The 17,886-nt window shown below is 33.7% G+C and overlaps 1 protein-coding gene across 1 annotated transcript; it reads left to right on the plus strand.

Annotated features, from left to right (window-relative positions):
- Positions 1-6,161: 6,161 nt before the first annotated feature.
- On the plus strand, positions 6,162-17,045 carry LOC128167140 (uncharacterized). The gene is made up of 3 exons (XM_052832687.1): positions 6,162-6,434; positions 15,066-15,262; positions 16,476-17,045. The coding sequence occupies exons 1-3, from the start codon at positions 6,248-6,250 to the stop codon at positions 16,620-16,622; spliced, it is 531 nt and encodes a 176-aa protein (XP_052688647.1). The 5' UTR covers positions 6,162-6,247; the 3' UTR covers positions 16,623-17,045.
- Positions 17,046-17,886: the final 841 nt, after the last annotated feature.

Here is a 17,886-nt window from a genome sequence, read left to right on the forward strand (position 1 = left end):
TGTACCATGACTGTGATACCTTCCCTTCTATTTTTATACATTTAATGTGTTTGTCTGTTTGTCAATTCCTGTCAAATATTTTCAATGTGATATTTTGCAATTTATAATTGAACAAACTGAAAACTGTCTTATAAGTGATTCTTTAATGAGTATTTTAATACACATGTAGCAGTGTTGAAGGTCTGTCAGAGATCAATGTTACCATTTTATTAACCATGTATGGTTACATGATCTTAAAAGTTAAGGTAACTTATTTAAATTTGGTGGCCTGTTATCACATGGAAGGATTATTTCATGTGTGATTTGAAGGAATTGTTTGTGGTAGTAATGATTTCTGACTTTCTTGAGAAGCAATATTGTATGCCTCTGAAAGTTACATAAAAATCAGTCTTTTTCTATTGCAACTTTCTGTTTTTTAATGTTTTGATTTCTAAATCAATAAAGTTGTTCACATTATGAAAAATAGAATGTTGAGTTTATTCAGTTAACGCATTTAGATCACTTTTGAGAATTTAGATGGGAGGGGGGGGGGTGCAGACTCATCCATAAAATCTTGACCAGCTAAAAAAAATGCTAACTTCTAAAAATCATGAAGTTTCCTTCAATTCAATTTTTTACATGCTCTCTAAACAGGGGAAAACAATTCCATGTAAATTCACTCATTGTATGCAGATTTAAGTGCGAAGGTTTATGATTCTACAGTCGCCCGCTTTAGATTTGGATACTTCAAATCACTTGTGTTCACGTAATTCCATGTAGTCGTACGTCAAATCAAGTATGATTACAAGTAAACTGTTTGTTTGATGTGTAGATTACACACTGGTATCCAATAATTTTGCATGGCTATTGTTGGCCGATTCAATGCAGAGACAAAAAAACAACAACCAAAAAACAAACATTTCAAGAGGCCTATGGGCCACATCGCTCACCTGAATAAAAATAGGTATGATAAAATGATGAAGTCATAATACAAACTATCTGGACAATGTATATCCTGTATAAAAAAAATCCATCCCTCTTGGATATTCTTAAGTTTATAATCATTAGTGCTTTTTCTAACATGATGATTTTATAGTCATATCACATGTTGAGTACTGTAGTTCTCAAAATGATCCTTAACAATTATTTATAAATGAGATATAAACCTACAAACTCTGAACCCCTTGTGAGGCCGAATAATCGTCCAGGGACAAAGTCTAAACAATTAAAAGAATCACCTGGCTGATTAGTTTCTTAGAAGAAGATTTTTAAAGATTTACACTAAATATTTCTATGTAAAAATTTGATCCCCCAACCCATTGTGGCCCCCCTACCACCGCGGTTCATGATTTTCAGAACTTTGAGTCTACAATATCTGAGGATGCTTTCACACAAATTTCAGTTTTCTTGGGCAATTGGTTTCCGAGAAGATGATTTTTAAAGATTTACTCTATATATTCTTATGTAAAACTTTGACCCCCAATTGTGCCCCTATCCCCGGGGGTCATGATTTTCACAATTTTGAATTTACACTATCTGTTTAAGCTTTCCTGGCTAATTGGTTGAATTTACACTACCTGAGGATGCTTCCACACAAGTTTCAGCCTTCCTGGCCTAATGGTTCTTAAGAAAAAGATTTTTGAAATTTTCTCAAAATTTTTAAAAATTTCTAATTATCTCCCCTTGAAAAAAGGCGTGATCCTTAATTTTCACAATTTGAACTCCCTTTGCCAAAGGGTGTTTTTTTCCAAGTTTGGTTTTATTGGTTTAGTAGTTCTTGAGAAGAGGTTGAAAATTGGAAAATTAAGGACTACGCCTTAAGGGTGCTTTATGCCAAGTTTGGTTGTAATTGATTTAGTAGTTATTGAGAAGGGGATGAAAATGTGATGAAAAAGTTTACGAACAGACAGACGACTGACAAAATGGGACCAGAAAAGCTCACGAGCTTTCAGCTCAGATGAGCTAAAAACACCTTTCACATCATTTAGTTTAATTTAAATGGCATTTAAAAGGGGTTTTTATACATCCAAGATATCACAGATTTCTATTGTCTAAACTTCTTAATTTCGACAGTCAACAGTTCTCAAATAAATGTTATAACGAAAAAAATTTAAAGTGCCTCTGGATCTTATTATGGGCCTTGAACTATTTCCTTGCCATAATAATGTTTGTTTGAGTTGAAACGAATAATAATATGATATACTTCTATGACTTCCTTTCGTAGGAACACATGAGTAAGTAGCTTTAATGCGAGTTAAAATCCAGAAATTCTAGTTTGAAGACACCTGTCTGTTTATGATTTTGTTGGATAACCGAACTATTACCTGAAAACTTTTAACATATCACGTAAAAATACCAATTGGTACATATTCTCTCCGAAGGAGAAGCGGGTATACTGTTTCACCCCTGTGTGTCTGTCTTTCTGTCCGTAAGACTTTCTGTCGCATTTTTCTCAGCAATTATTTATCACAGATGCTTGAGATTTTACCACACTCTTTGCCTAGACATGCCATACGAAGGTATAAATTTGTTTACCTATCGAACGTCAACTTTCTTTTAATGACGGCTCTGTTTATTTTTTGCCTCAATTTTTGAAACAATTTTTTTTAACAAAAATTTCTGTGCGACTATTTATCGCGGATGCTTGAAATTTAAACACACTGTTTGTTTAGACATGTCATACGTTGGGATTGTTTTGTATAATACCTATTGGGCGTCAACTTGCTGTTAAATAGCGATCATTGCAGAAAAAAATAACATAAAAACATTTTTTTCAGGATTTAAAAAAATGAAATAAAAACGTACAAAAACCAGAATGATAATATAGTATGTTCTTACATTGTTTTAATTACATCGCAAACGCGTTTTCATGCGTGACGGAATTTTTTCTTCAATGTAGAGGTTTTAACGAGACAGTGGCCTTCTAAGAGGCGCCGTTTAAGTATTTAATGTGTCACTGAGTGGTATCCCCAATACCAATAGGTGATATGAATTATTCAATCGAAAAGATGTACTTTCTTAAAGAAGTGATTCAAATAAATGATAAATCAATTTTTGAATAGGTTGTACCACCTGTTCGAATTGGTGACCACCTATTTAAACTGTAGAGGTGATATCTATATTTTTTAAACACATGATATCACATACTTGTATGTATGTGATATCACCCAATCGAACAGGTGGTAATGAAACGCTATTTACCAACACTGGTAACCAGGCTGAAGCTAGCAGCCACTAACAGCAGCCATTAAGCCTGTAGAAGCTAGCAGCCAATATGGAAATTCATCAAAGTAATGAGAGTACTCGAACAGATAATTATATTTTACTCTACATATTTTAATTACTTTGGAATCCTTAATTTTCGTGATGGCTCAATTTTCGTGGAATTCGTGGATACCTCTCGTCCATGAATTATCATTATCCACGAATTAGTAAATTAGAATTATTAAGTCATATTTCCTTTTTTAGATATAAGATAGAACACGAAATTACGTTCCCACGAACCTGTAAAATTTAAACAATCCACGAAAATTGGCCCCCACGAATGTAAATGATTCTACAGTATTATTAAGAGGATTTATGCATGAATAATTTCTCTGAGAATGGACAACCTCGAAGGCAGTAAAGCTCGCCTGGGAAAAATATTATTGCGTTTGTGTCTAATGAATTCAATTTAATATTGGTATTTGTCTATTCTTATGCATAAAAATTGATTCCCAAGTCTTTTACTTTTCTCCAAAAATAGCATGCATCGAAAATAATCAAAAAATCCTCGTATTATTACAAAAATGGGACGGCCAGACTTCTTACATTGTGATTTTATTCTCATAAAAAAATTACCCTATATCGAAAACCAAAAAGTTAGAAATCCAAAGATGAATTTGGGATTATTTTGTGTCGGCCATGTTTTGACGTGAACCTTGGAGAAAAATTACAAGAGACTATTTTGCTCACCTGAACTTTGCATTTTTTAGCATTTCACAATGGTATAGGGGTGAAAAGTGGTTCATTATCTACCTTATCTTTAAAGTGTTCATCAAACGAATACCAGGGCAGTGTAGAGGACCTATGGGGCTACTATTTTCCAGTTTCAAATTTGGGCTGTAGGGGTACCACCAAGTGGCTCCCAGGGGTTCTGGCTCATTTCAGGGGTCATATCTGACTTGAGTTTGATCACAATAACTTGGTAACACTAGAAATAGGTAGAGGGCCTCAGGTGGTATCCATAATAAGCATTAGATGGCACGTATGGCCCGCCGTTCACCCCTATATCATTGTGAAATGCTTAATTATGACAAAGTTCGGGTGAGCTAACTGAACCCTTGTAGGGGTCATAGGTGCCCTCTAATGCTTATTATGAATAGCTCTTGAGGTCCTCTACCTAGTCCTTGTGTTCCCGAGTTCTTATGGTCAATTTCAAGTGAGATATAAACCCCTGAAATGAGCCAGAACCCCTGGGAGCCACTTCGTGGTACCCCTACAGCCCAAATTTGAGACCGGGATATAATAGCCCCATAGGTCCCCTACACTGTCCTGGTATCCGTTTAATGCACACTTCAAAGATAAAAGTCTTTCACCCCTATATCATTGTGAAATGCTAAACTATGAAAAAGTTCGGGTGAGCTAAACCGACCCTTTTTATTGTCATTGTTGTGTTTATTCCTCGACGGTTCACTTCAAAACATGGCTGAGACAAAATAATCCCAATTTCACCTGTTGACATTCGCTGTTTTTGACTGCGACATATGATAATTTTTTTTATGAGAATAAAATCACAATGCCGGTTGTTCTCTTGTCTCATATTCGTAATAATACGATGTCTTTTTAATTTTCGATTGATGTTGTTTCCGGGGGAATGAAAAGGTCCGAAGATAAATTTTTAAACACGCACATGTTCAACTTCGATGTAAACAAATTATCTTGCCACACTGGATTGGCTTGGGGTTTTCATTGTATTTGTATCGTTTTATGCCTTTTAATTTGTTTTATTTTATCATGTCTTTTATATCATAATACGTTTGCATATCATTTCATATAGTTTTTCTATTTGTATCAATAGGACCACACTTAGGATAACATTATTTTCATAACTTATGACCCGTATAGATGCATTTCATTTCTATCTAACAAAGACGCATTTATAACTCTTATCCATACGAGCTTTACTGCTTCGGAAGTAGTCGTCAATGCTCGTACAAATTATTGAGCATTAATCATTTTGATATTAATTAAAATATGTCGATAATTAAGTAAAATATAATTTTCTGTTCGAGTACTCTCAGTACTTTGATGAATTTCTTTATTGGCTGCTAGCTTCTACGGGCTGAGTGGCTGCTGTTAGTGGCTGCTAGCTTCAGGCTGGTACGCTGGTAGGACCCTATTGCTGTTGTAATCATCATGAAGTCATCCATATCTTTGCATCAGTTGTCCATCATGTGCCCTGGTATTTGACAAGACATGGTTCTATACTGGTTCATTGTTTAAGGGTTCTTAACACTAACATATACTGGTATGTACAGTTCGTTTCCTTCGGATTACACAGAATTACAGTTACTGAAATTTTGCTAATTTTCTCTCAGTCACCCAATTTTGATGTCTAACAGCTGTGGTATAGAGCGTAATCTACTTCTCTGCCAGTCCTGAGTTCAAAACCTGAAGGGGCTTTAACAGTGCATACATTTCTATGTTCTGATTATTGCATATTAGGGTCAAATACAGTTCAATTCTAATATTTTAAGTAAAAGATTACATTTTAAATATGATGAACATTAATATTCCAAGGTATCACATTCCACATTATAATCAGATCCTTCGAGCTTACGTATAATAATACATAGACAACCCACGCCGTCTATGGACCGTGGCCGTTAAGTCCGAGGCCCATGTAACATATACACGTACATTTATATTACTGCAGCAAACTGTGAAGAACCAAGCAGTCAGATGGTGGTTCCTTGTATTGGGGTCATTTTACTCGCAACGGACTTAATGATGCCAAATATCATTTTACTAGACAATTAAAGTTTTTAAATAAAATGTTTTATTAATACATGTAATTATAATACACATATGCCTCTTTAAAAACTTGAAATGTTCATGAATCAAAATGCGCGTTTACCGTAAATAAAGACATTCTGACAGGAAACGAGCATGTCCTCTCTACGTTGATACGACCTTAATCAATTCTTGATGATTTTCTTTTTTTTGCGTCTTCTGTCAATGTTTTCATGTTAAGAATGTGTTGATTAGGTTCATTGCGCATCAGTCAATGTCAACCTTGTTCACTGGCGACTACATTTATCAATCAGGCTTAACCGGGGGACAGCCTGAGGAATCAGACGCTAGGTTCTGTCTGGTTCCTAACATGGATGCTGCACTGTGCTCTGTGACAGAGGTCCAAGGTAAACATGGTCTGGTCAACGTCACGCAGCTGTTGAAGGACACACCTGTAGTAGGTAAGTATATAAGTATGTCTGTAAGAGTTTGGAAGGTATGCACTGTCTTTTTATCTTATGTCTCAGATCTTGCTCTTTGAACTAGCGTTTTGTCATCGTCGAAAATGCCAATTTGACAACTGTTTCATTCTCTCTCTTCTGAGAAGACTTTCAGGCTTTGAAGAAATAAAATAATGAAAAACAAAGCGAACAAGTATGCCTCACGCACAGCAACAAATGTCACAGACCTTTTTGAACTGTCTCACGGGTTGATTAATACTTGATAAAGAGACCGATTCCACGCCCAGGCGATGTTTGGGAGTGGGGTGGTGATTGTTTGGGAGTGGGGTGATGATTGTTTGGGAGGGGGGGGGGGTGGTGATTGTTTGGGAGTGGGGATGATGATTGTTTGGGAGTGGGGTTGATGATCCATCGTGCTCGGTCCTTTATGAGACAGCAGGATGGTATTTCCTTGTGCTTCTATTTATGTAGCTATTATATCACCAGTTCTCTGCTTAATATATTTGATTGAATAACACGTGTAAATATATAGAAGACAAGTGCCTATAGGGTGACGCTACCCTGACGTTCCCTTTAGCATTTTAACACTTCGTCTGGAACGCAGCAAGAGGTAACTGTCGATAACTTCATGAATTTATTTATACAATATTTTATTATGTAAAAAATATTACATAATAGGATTGGGCAGCAGGCAATCTGCCTATTTGAGCCCTCTCCTTTAACAGTCAATTTGACAAACATTGATGGTACAATGTAACAATAGAATATAGTAGAGAAAAATAAAGGAAAAAATAAGTGGAATCAAAATGCTTGGTACCGGGTATTATTTATGTACAAAATGAAAAATAGTTGTAGAAAGCTATCAGTTCAGCTGTTTGAGTGACACTGTGAATAATGCATTAAAACTTAAATCTTTTGGTAGCTAATATATAATATATATAATATATATAATAATAATATAATAATAATATATATAATATATATAATATATATAATCATGTACAATCTTAAATATAGCAACATTTTCGTTAAAAGGCAAACTACTGTCCCCATATAACAATAAGTCCAGAGAGATGGGGATATCTAAGTGTAAATTACTTATTGACTGTATAAAAACTTGCCTCTGTGCATCATAATGTGGACAGACAAAAAAATAATGATAAGCATTTTCAGACACATAACCACACATATCACAAATAGAATTTTCACACAAAAAATGATTGAATAGGTCAGCATTTAAATTGCTTGCATTATTTCTTATCTGACAATGTATAATATTTGCTTTTCTGTTTCCAAAGTCATAAAGTTTGTTTGGCTTTCTAAAGAATATGTTTTTTATGGCTGTTTTGAATGAAGACTCAGTTGGTAAAATTCTAATGTGAAGAGGTAATTCATTCCATAATTTTATAGATGAAGGTAGAAAACTGTTCATAAAGGCAGTTGTTTTTATCTGGGGTATAACAAATTTAAAATCATCTTGGTGTCTTAGTGAGTAATTATTTTGCGGTGTACATGGCATAAGTAAATCCTGTAGATATTTGGGAGCAAGACCACGGACCATTTTATAAAATAATGTGAGTTTATGAACCTTTCTTCTATCTGATAGTAGATCAATACCCAATTCATCATATAGAGCTGACCTGGATGAGTTACTTCTAAGACCTGATATAATCCTTGCAGCAGTTACTTGAATATCTTCTAGAAGTTTAAGTTCTCTATCATAACAATTATCCCAAACTATATCAGCATATTCTAAAACTGGTCTTATAAATGAAAAATATATTTTTTTTAGAGAGCATCTACATAGCTTATATTTAACAAGTTTCAATAGGTTTAACCTTATACAAGCTTTTTCATGAATAGAATTAATATGTTGTTTCCAACCTTCATCATATTGGAGATTTACACCAAGATGGATGTGACTATCAACTTTTTGTATAAATGGACCATGGACACCAAACTGCGCAGGGGGATGATATATATTTTTTCTACTAAAATCAAGGTTTTTGGTTTTACTGGGATTAAAATCAACTGCCCATATGTCAGACCATTTACATATTTTGTCAAGATCAGAAACAAGTGAGTTTGTTACAGCCTGTTTGTCATTGTCAACAATAACATATATAGAAGTGTCATCAGCAAAAAGACGAAGATTGTTTGATATATCATAAGACTTGTCATTAATATATAATAAAAATAAAAATGGACCAAGAACAGATCCTTGAGGAACACCTGAGGTAGTATGTCTGAGTGATGAGGAAAAACCATCGAAAAAGACTTTTTGCTTCCAATACCTCTTGGTCAGAGATTATAAGATTGTTCATATGGTTCGGTGGCCTAGGTCCATGTAATGGAGGGTCAGGGAGCTGAGGCTCTACAGACAAGGATGAGATTTCAGCAAAATAACTTCATGTACACTCACCGCCCTAATTTTCTCCCGCTTTTCACTTTTCTTGGATAATCTTTTTAGAATAAAATAAAAACAAATAGTTTTAGTAAACCGTTCGTTACAAATCGCATTTAATAACAGTTATTCCACAAATCACATTTATTAACAGTTATTACACATGTATTAAAAACAATATAAGAAACCAACTACTATTATTCCATATACCAGTACTATCCAATGTTAATTCATTGCGAAAACCCACACTGTTGCTGGTAGGGAGGGAGGGAAGGTCAAAGACACGCTACAATCTGCAATGTTTTGTAACGGACGTCGCATTAAGGTGGCTCACTATACCTTAAAAATAGTTTTTAAATTCAGCAGAAAACAGCTTGGTTATTAAAGATAGCATAATGCATAAGAAGTATTTGTGTCAAATATGTGGGGTTGATGATTCAGCGTGCTCGGTCCTTTATGAGACAACAGGATGGTATTTCCTTGTGCTTCTATATATGTAGCTATTATATCACCAGTTTTCTGCTTAATATATTTGATTGAATAATCGTTTTATTACTTTGTTCGGTAAGTACGTGTAAATATATAGAAGACAAGTGCCTATAGGGTGATTACACACCATAGATACATATCAAATTAACTTCTTATATAATTATTTATACATGTACATATATTGTACATGATAGATTTTGGAAACTGATTTATGATTTACACAAATGTAAGTCCTTGTTTATACATTTATCTAGTTTTCAATGTGAGCGGAAAACAAGATACGACCAGCCGATTGCTACCTACGTTTATGTTCCTGCGTGTCCTGATCTGTACGCTTTGTAACACAAGGAAGCTAAGTGATTTACAAGATGTATCCATTAGATCTTTCCGGTACACAATATGTTTGAATAGAAGTAATGTTTCACAGAACTCTAAAGTCTGATAGGTAAATGTGACATTTTTTCATTAAAAATAATTTTTTGACTCCATTTTAACAATAAAATGCTTTCTTTGGTGATTAATTCGGGATATGAAGGTAGAGACATTGCAGAAAAAATACATAACTCACGTTAGCTAACGCGCGGTATTAAATTTGTCTGCACCGTTTGGTATGTCATAGGGCCGACGACATCCAAAAATAAGCATTCAATGCTTAAGGTGGCTCTATACACCCACAGTTTATTCCAATTTTCAATAGAAGACCACAAAACATATACTTTTCAAATATTAAAATGACGATAGGGATACTATAGGTATTTTTAAAGAATTTTTTAATGTTTTTTCGTGTTTTTGTAAAATATTTTTTTTAAAAGACAGCTATCAACAAATTGAGAGAAATTATTTTGTCATATGATGGATAATTCCTTCGGACACATAAAAAAAATATCACTTCTTAACATTCAAAAATGTTATTATTGCAATTTTTTTTAGCATTTCCCCAAAACATAATTTTTCATATTTTCTTACTCTGTTGACAAATCATCTGAAAAAATTATTTGATGTTATAAGAAAATGTATTTTAATATATGTGACATAAAAAATTGAATGAAAACCATTGCAAATAAACACAAAAAATATTTTAAATCTTATTTGGTATGAAAGTTCCTCATGTAAGGGTTATCGTTCCTAAGTCCCAAGGCCCAAACACATTGGGGACTTTTCATTTCTGAGTTTAAGAAAATTTCCTAAATATAATGTTGGAATGATAAATACATACATATTTCATTATAGACTTTGCCCTGTATAAGTGAATATATTCGCTTTAAGGTAACTCCATATCTATAAAATTATGGGTTCAAAGTTAAAAACTAAACTTTTTTTTAACTTATTGGACTTGAATTTCATCAATAAATAAATAAAATATATATGTATCCATACTATTTACGATGTAAGGTAATAAAAACCAAAGACTGAAATTATCATTTGAAAATCACACTTTTTTTGTTTAAAAATTATATATAAGTGGATGGATACTTGTTTGTCTATTTAAATTTTATTGCTTACTATGCCAGAAAACTAAAATTAATTTAAAAAAAAGAAAAAAATTGTTCACATTAGAAAAATTATAGCATTTAGATATATCACTTAGAGAAAAGTAGAAAAGAGTTATTTCCCTTTGTAATTATTGAATTATGTCCAATATAAGGATGAAAAACGCTTATTAGATATCTCCAAGTAAACAATGATTTGAGTTTTTGATGTGCACCTATAATAACATAGAAATTACAAATCTACTTGCAAGAATTTTAATGAATTCATGGTTTATGTAAAATGTATGACGTCACAGGAGGGTGGATTTACTTTAATGCAAAACTAAGTCAAATAAATAAAGGGGAACATTGACTAGGCTAATAGGATTTATGTATCCCAACCTGAGAGAAATTCAAAGCAACCCTCTCATCCCCGTTAGGTGTCGATATTAATGTGCATTAAAGTATATTATAATTGAAATATTTTCACCTGTTTAGAAATTTCACGGTATTCAACCAAAAAATACGTTTTAGAAATTTTTGGAAAGTTAAAAAAATGTATTGTTCTCAACGGGAATCGAACTCATGACCTACTGGTTTGTAGTGAACCCACTAACCCACTGCGCTACAGTGTAACATATCGATGATGCTAAAGAAACTCTTTAAAAATTTATACTTGATTTTATTGTTTATTTCGATAAATAATACCACACAACGTGAAGGTGTCACATACCACATTACTTGTAAGTAATGAATTTTCCAATTATCAAATTAAATCTATCCATTTAACATATTTTTCAAAATAGCGGTTCCCATACAATTCACCTCAGTTTAAATCAGCCAGTACCGGAAATGCATGTTTCCAGATTTACTTTTTTGCGCACTGCGTCATCAAAAATTGGTGTATAGAGCCACCTTAAATAGAAACAGCCAAACTGAAATCGACACGCCCTGTTTATCGATTGGTCGTAACCTGCAGCGACCTAAGAAATTCAAATGCCATTGCATAATGAACAAAACAACAGATGTTACAAAATTTTGGAGTAATCAAATTAAAATGCAAATAAAAAAATATAGTAATGTCATTTTTCCAAGTCTTTGCATACAAATAGACATACATTTAATGTCTCATTTAAAAGTAAAACAAGTAGGGGTCACATCTCAAAAATTTGAAATATAGCATGAAATAATCTTAACTTCTATGAAATATAAGCTAAATATGCAAAAATATATCGATAGAACTATCAAAATATTGTTCAAGTATGTTTTTAGAACATCATAAATATATCGTCATACACAAGCTATCAAGAAGTTTGGTCTGAAAATTAGGAAGCTATAGTAACAGTGTTCTAAAACTAGTGAGTTATGACAATTGTTTATTTCCTTCTTGAAAACCTTCCGCCACAAAATATAGTCCCTTATTAAAACTCCGTAAAATTGTAATTTTTTAAAAACAATTTTATTCAATAAAGTTTATCTGGCATTGTAAAATGTAAATATTCTACCAGAATTAATATGTGATGCAGAATTTTCAGACTAGATGTGACCCAAAATGGCTACCAAAAACCTCAGGAGCGAACCTCTTTAAAAGAAAGATGCAAATATAAACAATATCAAAGTACTAAAAGTACTGATAGACAGAGGCATCATTTCGGAGGAAATTAAACTAATGAAAATTTATATGATTTTTTTTTATTTAAGGAAAACAGCGCGCTTACCGCTTATCATGTTAAAATATTTGCAATGCAGTTAAGTATTATGGCAATTTAAGGTCGCGAGGATATTTTTCAGGTTGACATGAGAGTTAGGTAGATAATATTAAAATGATAAGTGTTGTTCTCTTATTTTAACCTTATAAGCTTGTTATATTACTACTTAAAGGTGTTTATTCTTTACAAAAAAGGAAGGAGGAAATTATTTTGCGTCACAAAACAACATGGGAAAGTGTACATGTTATTAAATGCATACAACTCGAACTCCAAAATACAATGCAAACTTTTTATGTAAACATTTCTTTCTTGGGTATATTTAGTTTAAGTTGATATTATTTCCAGTGTATAGTGATTTGCAAACCCAAGGTAGAAAACGGCATATCATAGAGGTTTCCACACCTGTTCAAGACAAAAGAAAACCTCTAAATTGCAAACTACTTTGTCTAACTGTACAACACCCCCCTCCCCTGAAGCCAGAGTCTTCTCTTTTTCCGAGACATTTGTATACATGTTTTCTGAAACATGAATATTAAAAAGTAACCTTACAAGGTGTAAAATATAACGTTTTAATCTTTATTCATACCCATATATTGCTTGTTTAAAAATAGTGATATATAATATCGTCTTCTTCTATTTTTAATTGATCAATCGTATCAATGATGGAAGTGATAGACATAATAAATATGATAAAAGCAACATATGTTATCTGTTAAAGAATATGAACTGCTTTTTAAGATTTGTCAAGACTCTAGAATGTCGTTAATTCGTTATAAAAACCGATTGTATACACCCCTTGTACAACACGTTGTATACACCCTGTGTACAACATCACTTTTTCGCAAATATTTCTGTATTCGATTGATTTTATTCACAAAAAATTTATGAATAATCAAACACTGATGGTAAGTAATTGTTAGTAACAAAACAGTGATGATAAACGGAACCTTTGTGCAGATATTTGATCATTAACGTACGTCAGGGTCAAACTCACCCTGACTGTGTTGAGGTGTTTGAGAAAACTAGAACATGTTCAATGGAATAAAACGTGTCTATATATTCCTTAATTCATGCTTTCTTCCGTAAGCATACTTTTTTGGCAAAATAAGTCCTTTAGTTAATAAATTGGACAAATACCGTACCTTCGGCACCGTTTTCTCGCTTCAGAAGCCTACACCCTGTGTACAATATAGCATACACCCCGCATGTTGTGTTATACGTGGTGGTGTTACCCCTGTTAATCAAATCAACGCGTGAGGTGCACCACGTGTTCCTTCCAAGATAAGGGAAAACAAGTTTCGTTCTAATAGTTTTCATTTCAAGTAAGGAAAACAGAAGTATGCCTAACAATAAAGTATTCTACACAGTTTGTGATATTTTGATTTCTAGCAAAGAGAAAAAAAGTATGTCTAACAATAAAGTACATGTATTCTACACTGTTTGTGATGTTTGATTTCAAGTAAAGAGAAAGGAAGCATACTTAACAATGAAGTATTATACACTGTTTGTGCTGTTTGATTTAAAGATTGATATACTGTGTTTGTAAAGTTTGATTTGTATACTTCTTTTTTCTCAACAGAAATCTCTCTTAACAGAAATCAAATTAATTGATAATATGCGAACGATATACGACAGAGACAAAGAAGCACACCATGCTTATTCATTGAATCTCATAATTATTCATTATTTCGTCCACCGCTAGATGGTGCTTAAGGAATCCTCATTATTTGACGTCACGGGCAAGACAATCACAATATATGGAGGTTGTTAAACAGCCTCCGTCTAAAAATGCTTTCTTTGATGATTCTTGCGGGTTATGAAGGTAGTGATCATTGCAGGATTTTTTTTTACATAACCCGCTTACGCGGGATATGTATTTTTTCTGCAATGTCGCCACCTTCATATCCCAAATGAATCACCAGTTGCAAAAAAAGCGTTTTATTGTTTAAGTAATATCATATTTTTCAGAGATTCACCAAGGGAAAAATTATTTCGCGTATAGAAATATTAAAAAGTTATCTTACAGAAAAGGTTGTGGTGGTTGGTGTGGAGGGGAGGGGGGGGGGGTACCAGGCGGTCCTTCTGCCCCTCATCCCCAGCCATACTACTTGCATGGTTTCGCCAAATTAACATCACATTAAAGAAACTTCGAGACATCAAAAATGAAATAAAGCACAGAACGTTATCATTCTAGGTCAGAATTCTAAGTCTTGCTATAAAAATCATTCGATTAACCATACAAGCCATCAACTATCAGCTAGCATAGCAAACACTTGATTTTGTTCCTTTTTATATTAAAGTTACCTGCATTATTATTTTCGTTCTGCTGTGCTGATCTGTTTTCAGTCCACTCCGCTCCCCATAATAAATGGGAAGTGGAGTGGACCGAAAACCTTTGGCAAGCGAAGATTGCTGTGCTGGCCTTTGTATTTTCCGTTTTAGTAGTATTGGATTACTATTGATATGCTTTGTTTCATTTTCGATTTTTTAGGGGGGGGGGGGGGCAAATTTCCGTGCTTTATCATTCATACAAATTCATGTTTATTATTGTCACTGATAGGTTTATACTTCTCCGCCCATTGGTGCCCGCCTTGCCGAGGATTCACCCCCACGCTGATAGAGTTCTACAAAACCATGCAGGCCAATAACCAGGGATTAGAGGTCATCTACGTCAGTCTGGATCGAAACCGTGCCAGCTTCGATGAGTACTATGGAACCATGCCCTGGTATACCATTCCTTATGAGGACGATGCCAGAGTAAGTAGGACAGATTCAGCAATTTTCAGCTGGACCTCCAACTCTTGGCTATATTAGGGAAGATATCTTTTGAAGAACTGTCATGGCTTAATTGACCCTTTGTGGTTTAGGGCCCTGTACCCTTTCAGTTGGGAATTTTTCGTCGAAAAATTGCTCTTTTGGGAAAAATATTTTATAAACAAATATGGCTCAATACAAGTTAGCAAAAAAACCAAAAATTCAATATAAGGAGTCTCACTCAGTATAGCTACAAATTCAGCATCCTATACTTTATACCGATAACACAATACGACACAATTTTAAATTAGAATTGGGGGAAAAACAGTCAATTTTCAATTGAGAATCGGTTCTTTTACAGGACCCGTATGCAAAGGATATTATGCCCTCTGCAAAGGTGATGAGGGGGAAGGAAGTTACTAGTAATAGTTTTGCATAAAAAAAAATTAAGAAACGACGACTAGAACTCATTCAATAACTTTTACTTGTGCGAGTATCGCGGTCCATGGGTATTTTGAGAATACCCATATAGGAAATAACGCTGCCCTTTCTTTAAAGAAGACTGGATGGTCGCGGCTATTTTTAGAGTACATTGTATATTGGTCCATTTAAGAAAAAGACCTGTCCAGTTCATTTCATTAATGACTATATTAAATTTTTATTCTTACAATGGCTGAATTAATGAAAATACAAGGAACTTTCTTTAAATATGTCTCACTCCCGGTCGTATTTTATCACCTCAAAATACTCAAAGAATGATTCCTTAATCATTCCTAAATTTAATCTATTAAAACCAATCCCGATGATTGTTGTTAAGAACAGATTTAAAGATTTCAACATATGTTTTATAAAATGTCCCTTCCTTTCCTTTAAGGAGTCAGGAGGCTCAGATAATTAACCGTCAGTTTGGACCAGACCCTTTTCAGCAAAGAATAAATCCAAACATGTTAGCTTCAAAATTTGAACATTTTCCTTCTTCTTCTGATTCTGACTGATCTGCTTACTCTTGTGATTTTGTTTTTTTAACTCTATATCCATGCATTTTAAATGACTCACGTTATGCCTTACATCTCTGTAAACACGACAATTTTCTAGAAAAATTGCAGCAATTAATGAATGACTGAACAGCTTGTTAACTAGAGAAAACATTTACGGAATGAAAAAGTTGTTCTTACAACGTTCAATGCAAATCAATGTAATGCGGAGTATATTTCAGGAGAGTCTGGCAGAGAAATATGGCGTGCGAGGCATTCCTTATTTAGTGATCATCGATCAACACGGCAACATTGTAGACAAAGAAGGAAGAGGAACAGTAGAAACTGCTTCCGGTACACAACTTCCGGAAAAATGGAAGACCGTTTAAGATAAATTTATTTTTTAGTCGAACTAGAAGTTATAATTTGTACAAGCTATACGGAAAACAATTGAATGTCGATACTTCCATGTAGGAATGCATCATGTACATGTACTAAGAATAATGAAAACTCATTACAGACGACTTGATCTGTTTATATAAAACCTGTTACATGCATTTACTTACACTTTAATTTACTGCTTCTTGGTGTATCATCCATGAATACATGTACATTGTCTAAGATTTAGCATTCCTAAGAAAAGAATAGTTTCAAAGGATCCGTTAACTGGTTAAACGATCTGGAAAACCCGGACAACGAACCAGTAAGGTTATTGAGTATCTTTTTGTTAAAACTCAAACATTTAGAAAGGACTGGTGGCTGTTTATAACCTCATCGAGGTTACTAGTAATTAAACGGTTTTATGTAAACAATTCATTTTGTTGGTTTTTATGTGTTGTGTGGCTTTTTAATTTTCTTTATTTAACGTGTCTTGTAAAATGCTACATGTATATATCTATGATGCTGTGTGTGTTACATTGCCAACGCTTTCCATCATAAGGTCCAATGATTTCTTTTTTCTGATTTTGATTTTTCCCCTTCAAATTACTCACAGAATGTTTCACGTAATGTCGCAGCGCGATTTACCAGTTGCACATTGTGACATTTTGGGATTTGGACCACAAGAGAAGAAATAAAGGGACCCCCCTCTAAAATTGTCTTTAGATACATACAGTACAGGCAACGCGGATCCCGTGTTTCCCGCGCCCCGTCACGGTATAAACACATCGAGGTGATCGGCCAGGTGAGACAGGTATACCGCGTTCCCATCACGGTAAACTCATCATCTACCTGTCCCCGCCACGGTAAAATTATCGATGGAAAAATATCGTATACAAGCGGGAGTTATCTCCCCGAATGACAAATAAATTGCATGTTTCTTTATATTTAATGACGATATTTAACCAGATTTTGACAGAGATTATAATCGAAATACTTGGAGTCTTTTTAACTATTTTTTTTTTTATTTCATAGCTATTAAATAAATTATAAACGTATTTAATTTAATACTTGTGCATCAATTGCAAATAAAATATTTTCGAATCCATTATCATATTTTAAAAATGTCGTTAAATTAAATATTATCATGAAATGATTTTAATTGCCAATAAAATTATAAATGTGTACGCAGTGTGATTGTGTTTTCTTAACAATTAATTGGTCCACCTACATTTGCATTGTTTGTTGTTGAAGTCCATGCGTGTCATTTAATGA

This window comes from Crassostrea angulata, chromosome 10 (assembly GCF_025612915.1).
Source record: "Crassostrea angulata isolate pt1a10 chromosome 10, ASM2561291v2, whole genome shotgun sequence".
Classification (NCBI taxonomy): domain Eukaryota; kingdom Metazoa; phylum Mollusca; class Bivalvia; order Ostreida; family Ostreidae; genus Magallana; species Magallana angulata.

Coding starts and splice junctions, on each gene's coding strand:
- LOC128167140 (XM_052832687.1), top strand. CDS start 6,248: ATGTCAACCTTGTTCACTGGCGACTACATTTATCAATCAGGCTTAACC. Junction 6,435..15,065: donor GAAGGACACACCTGTAGTAG/GTAAGTATATAA, acceptor TGTCACTGATAG/GTTTATACTTCTCCGCCCAT. Junction 15,263..16,475: donor CTTATGAGGACGATGCCAGA/GTAAGTAGGACA, acceptor AGTATATTTCAG/GAGAGTCTGGCAGAGAAATA.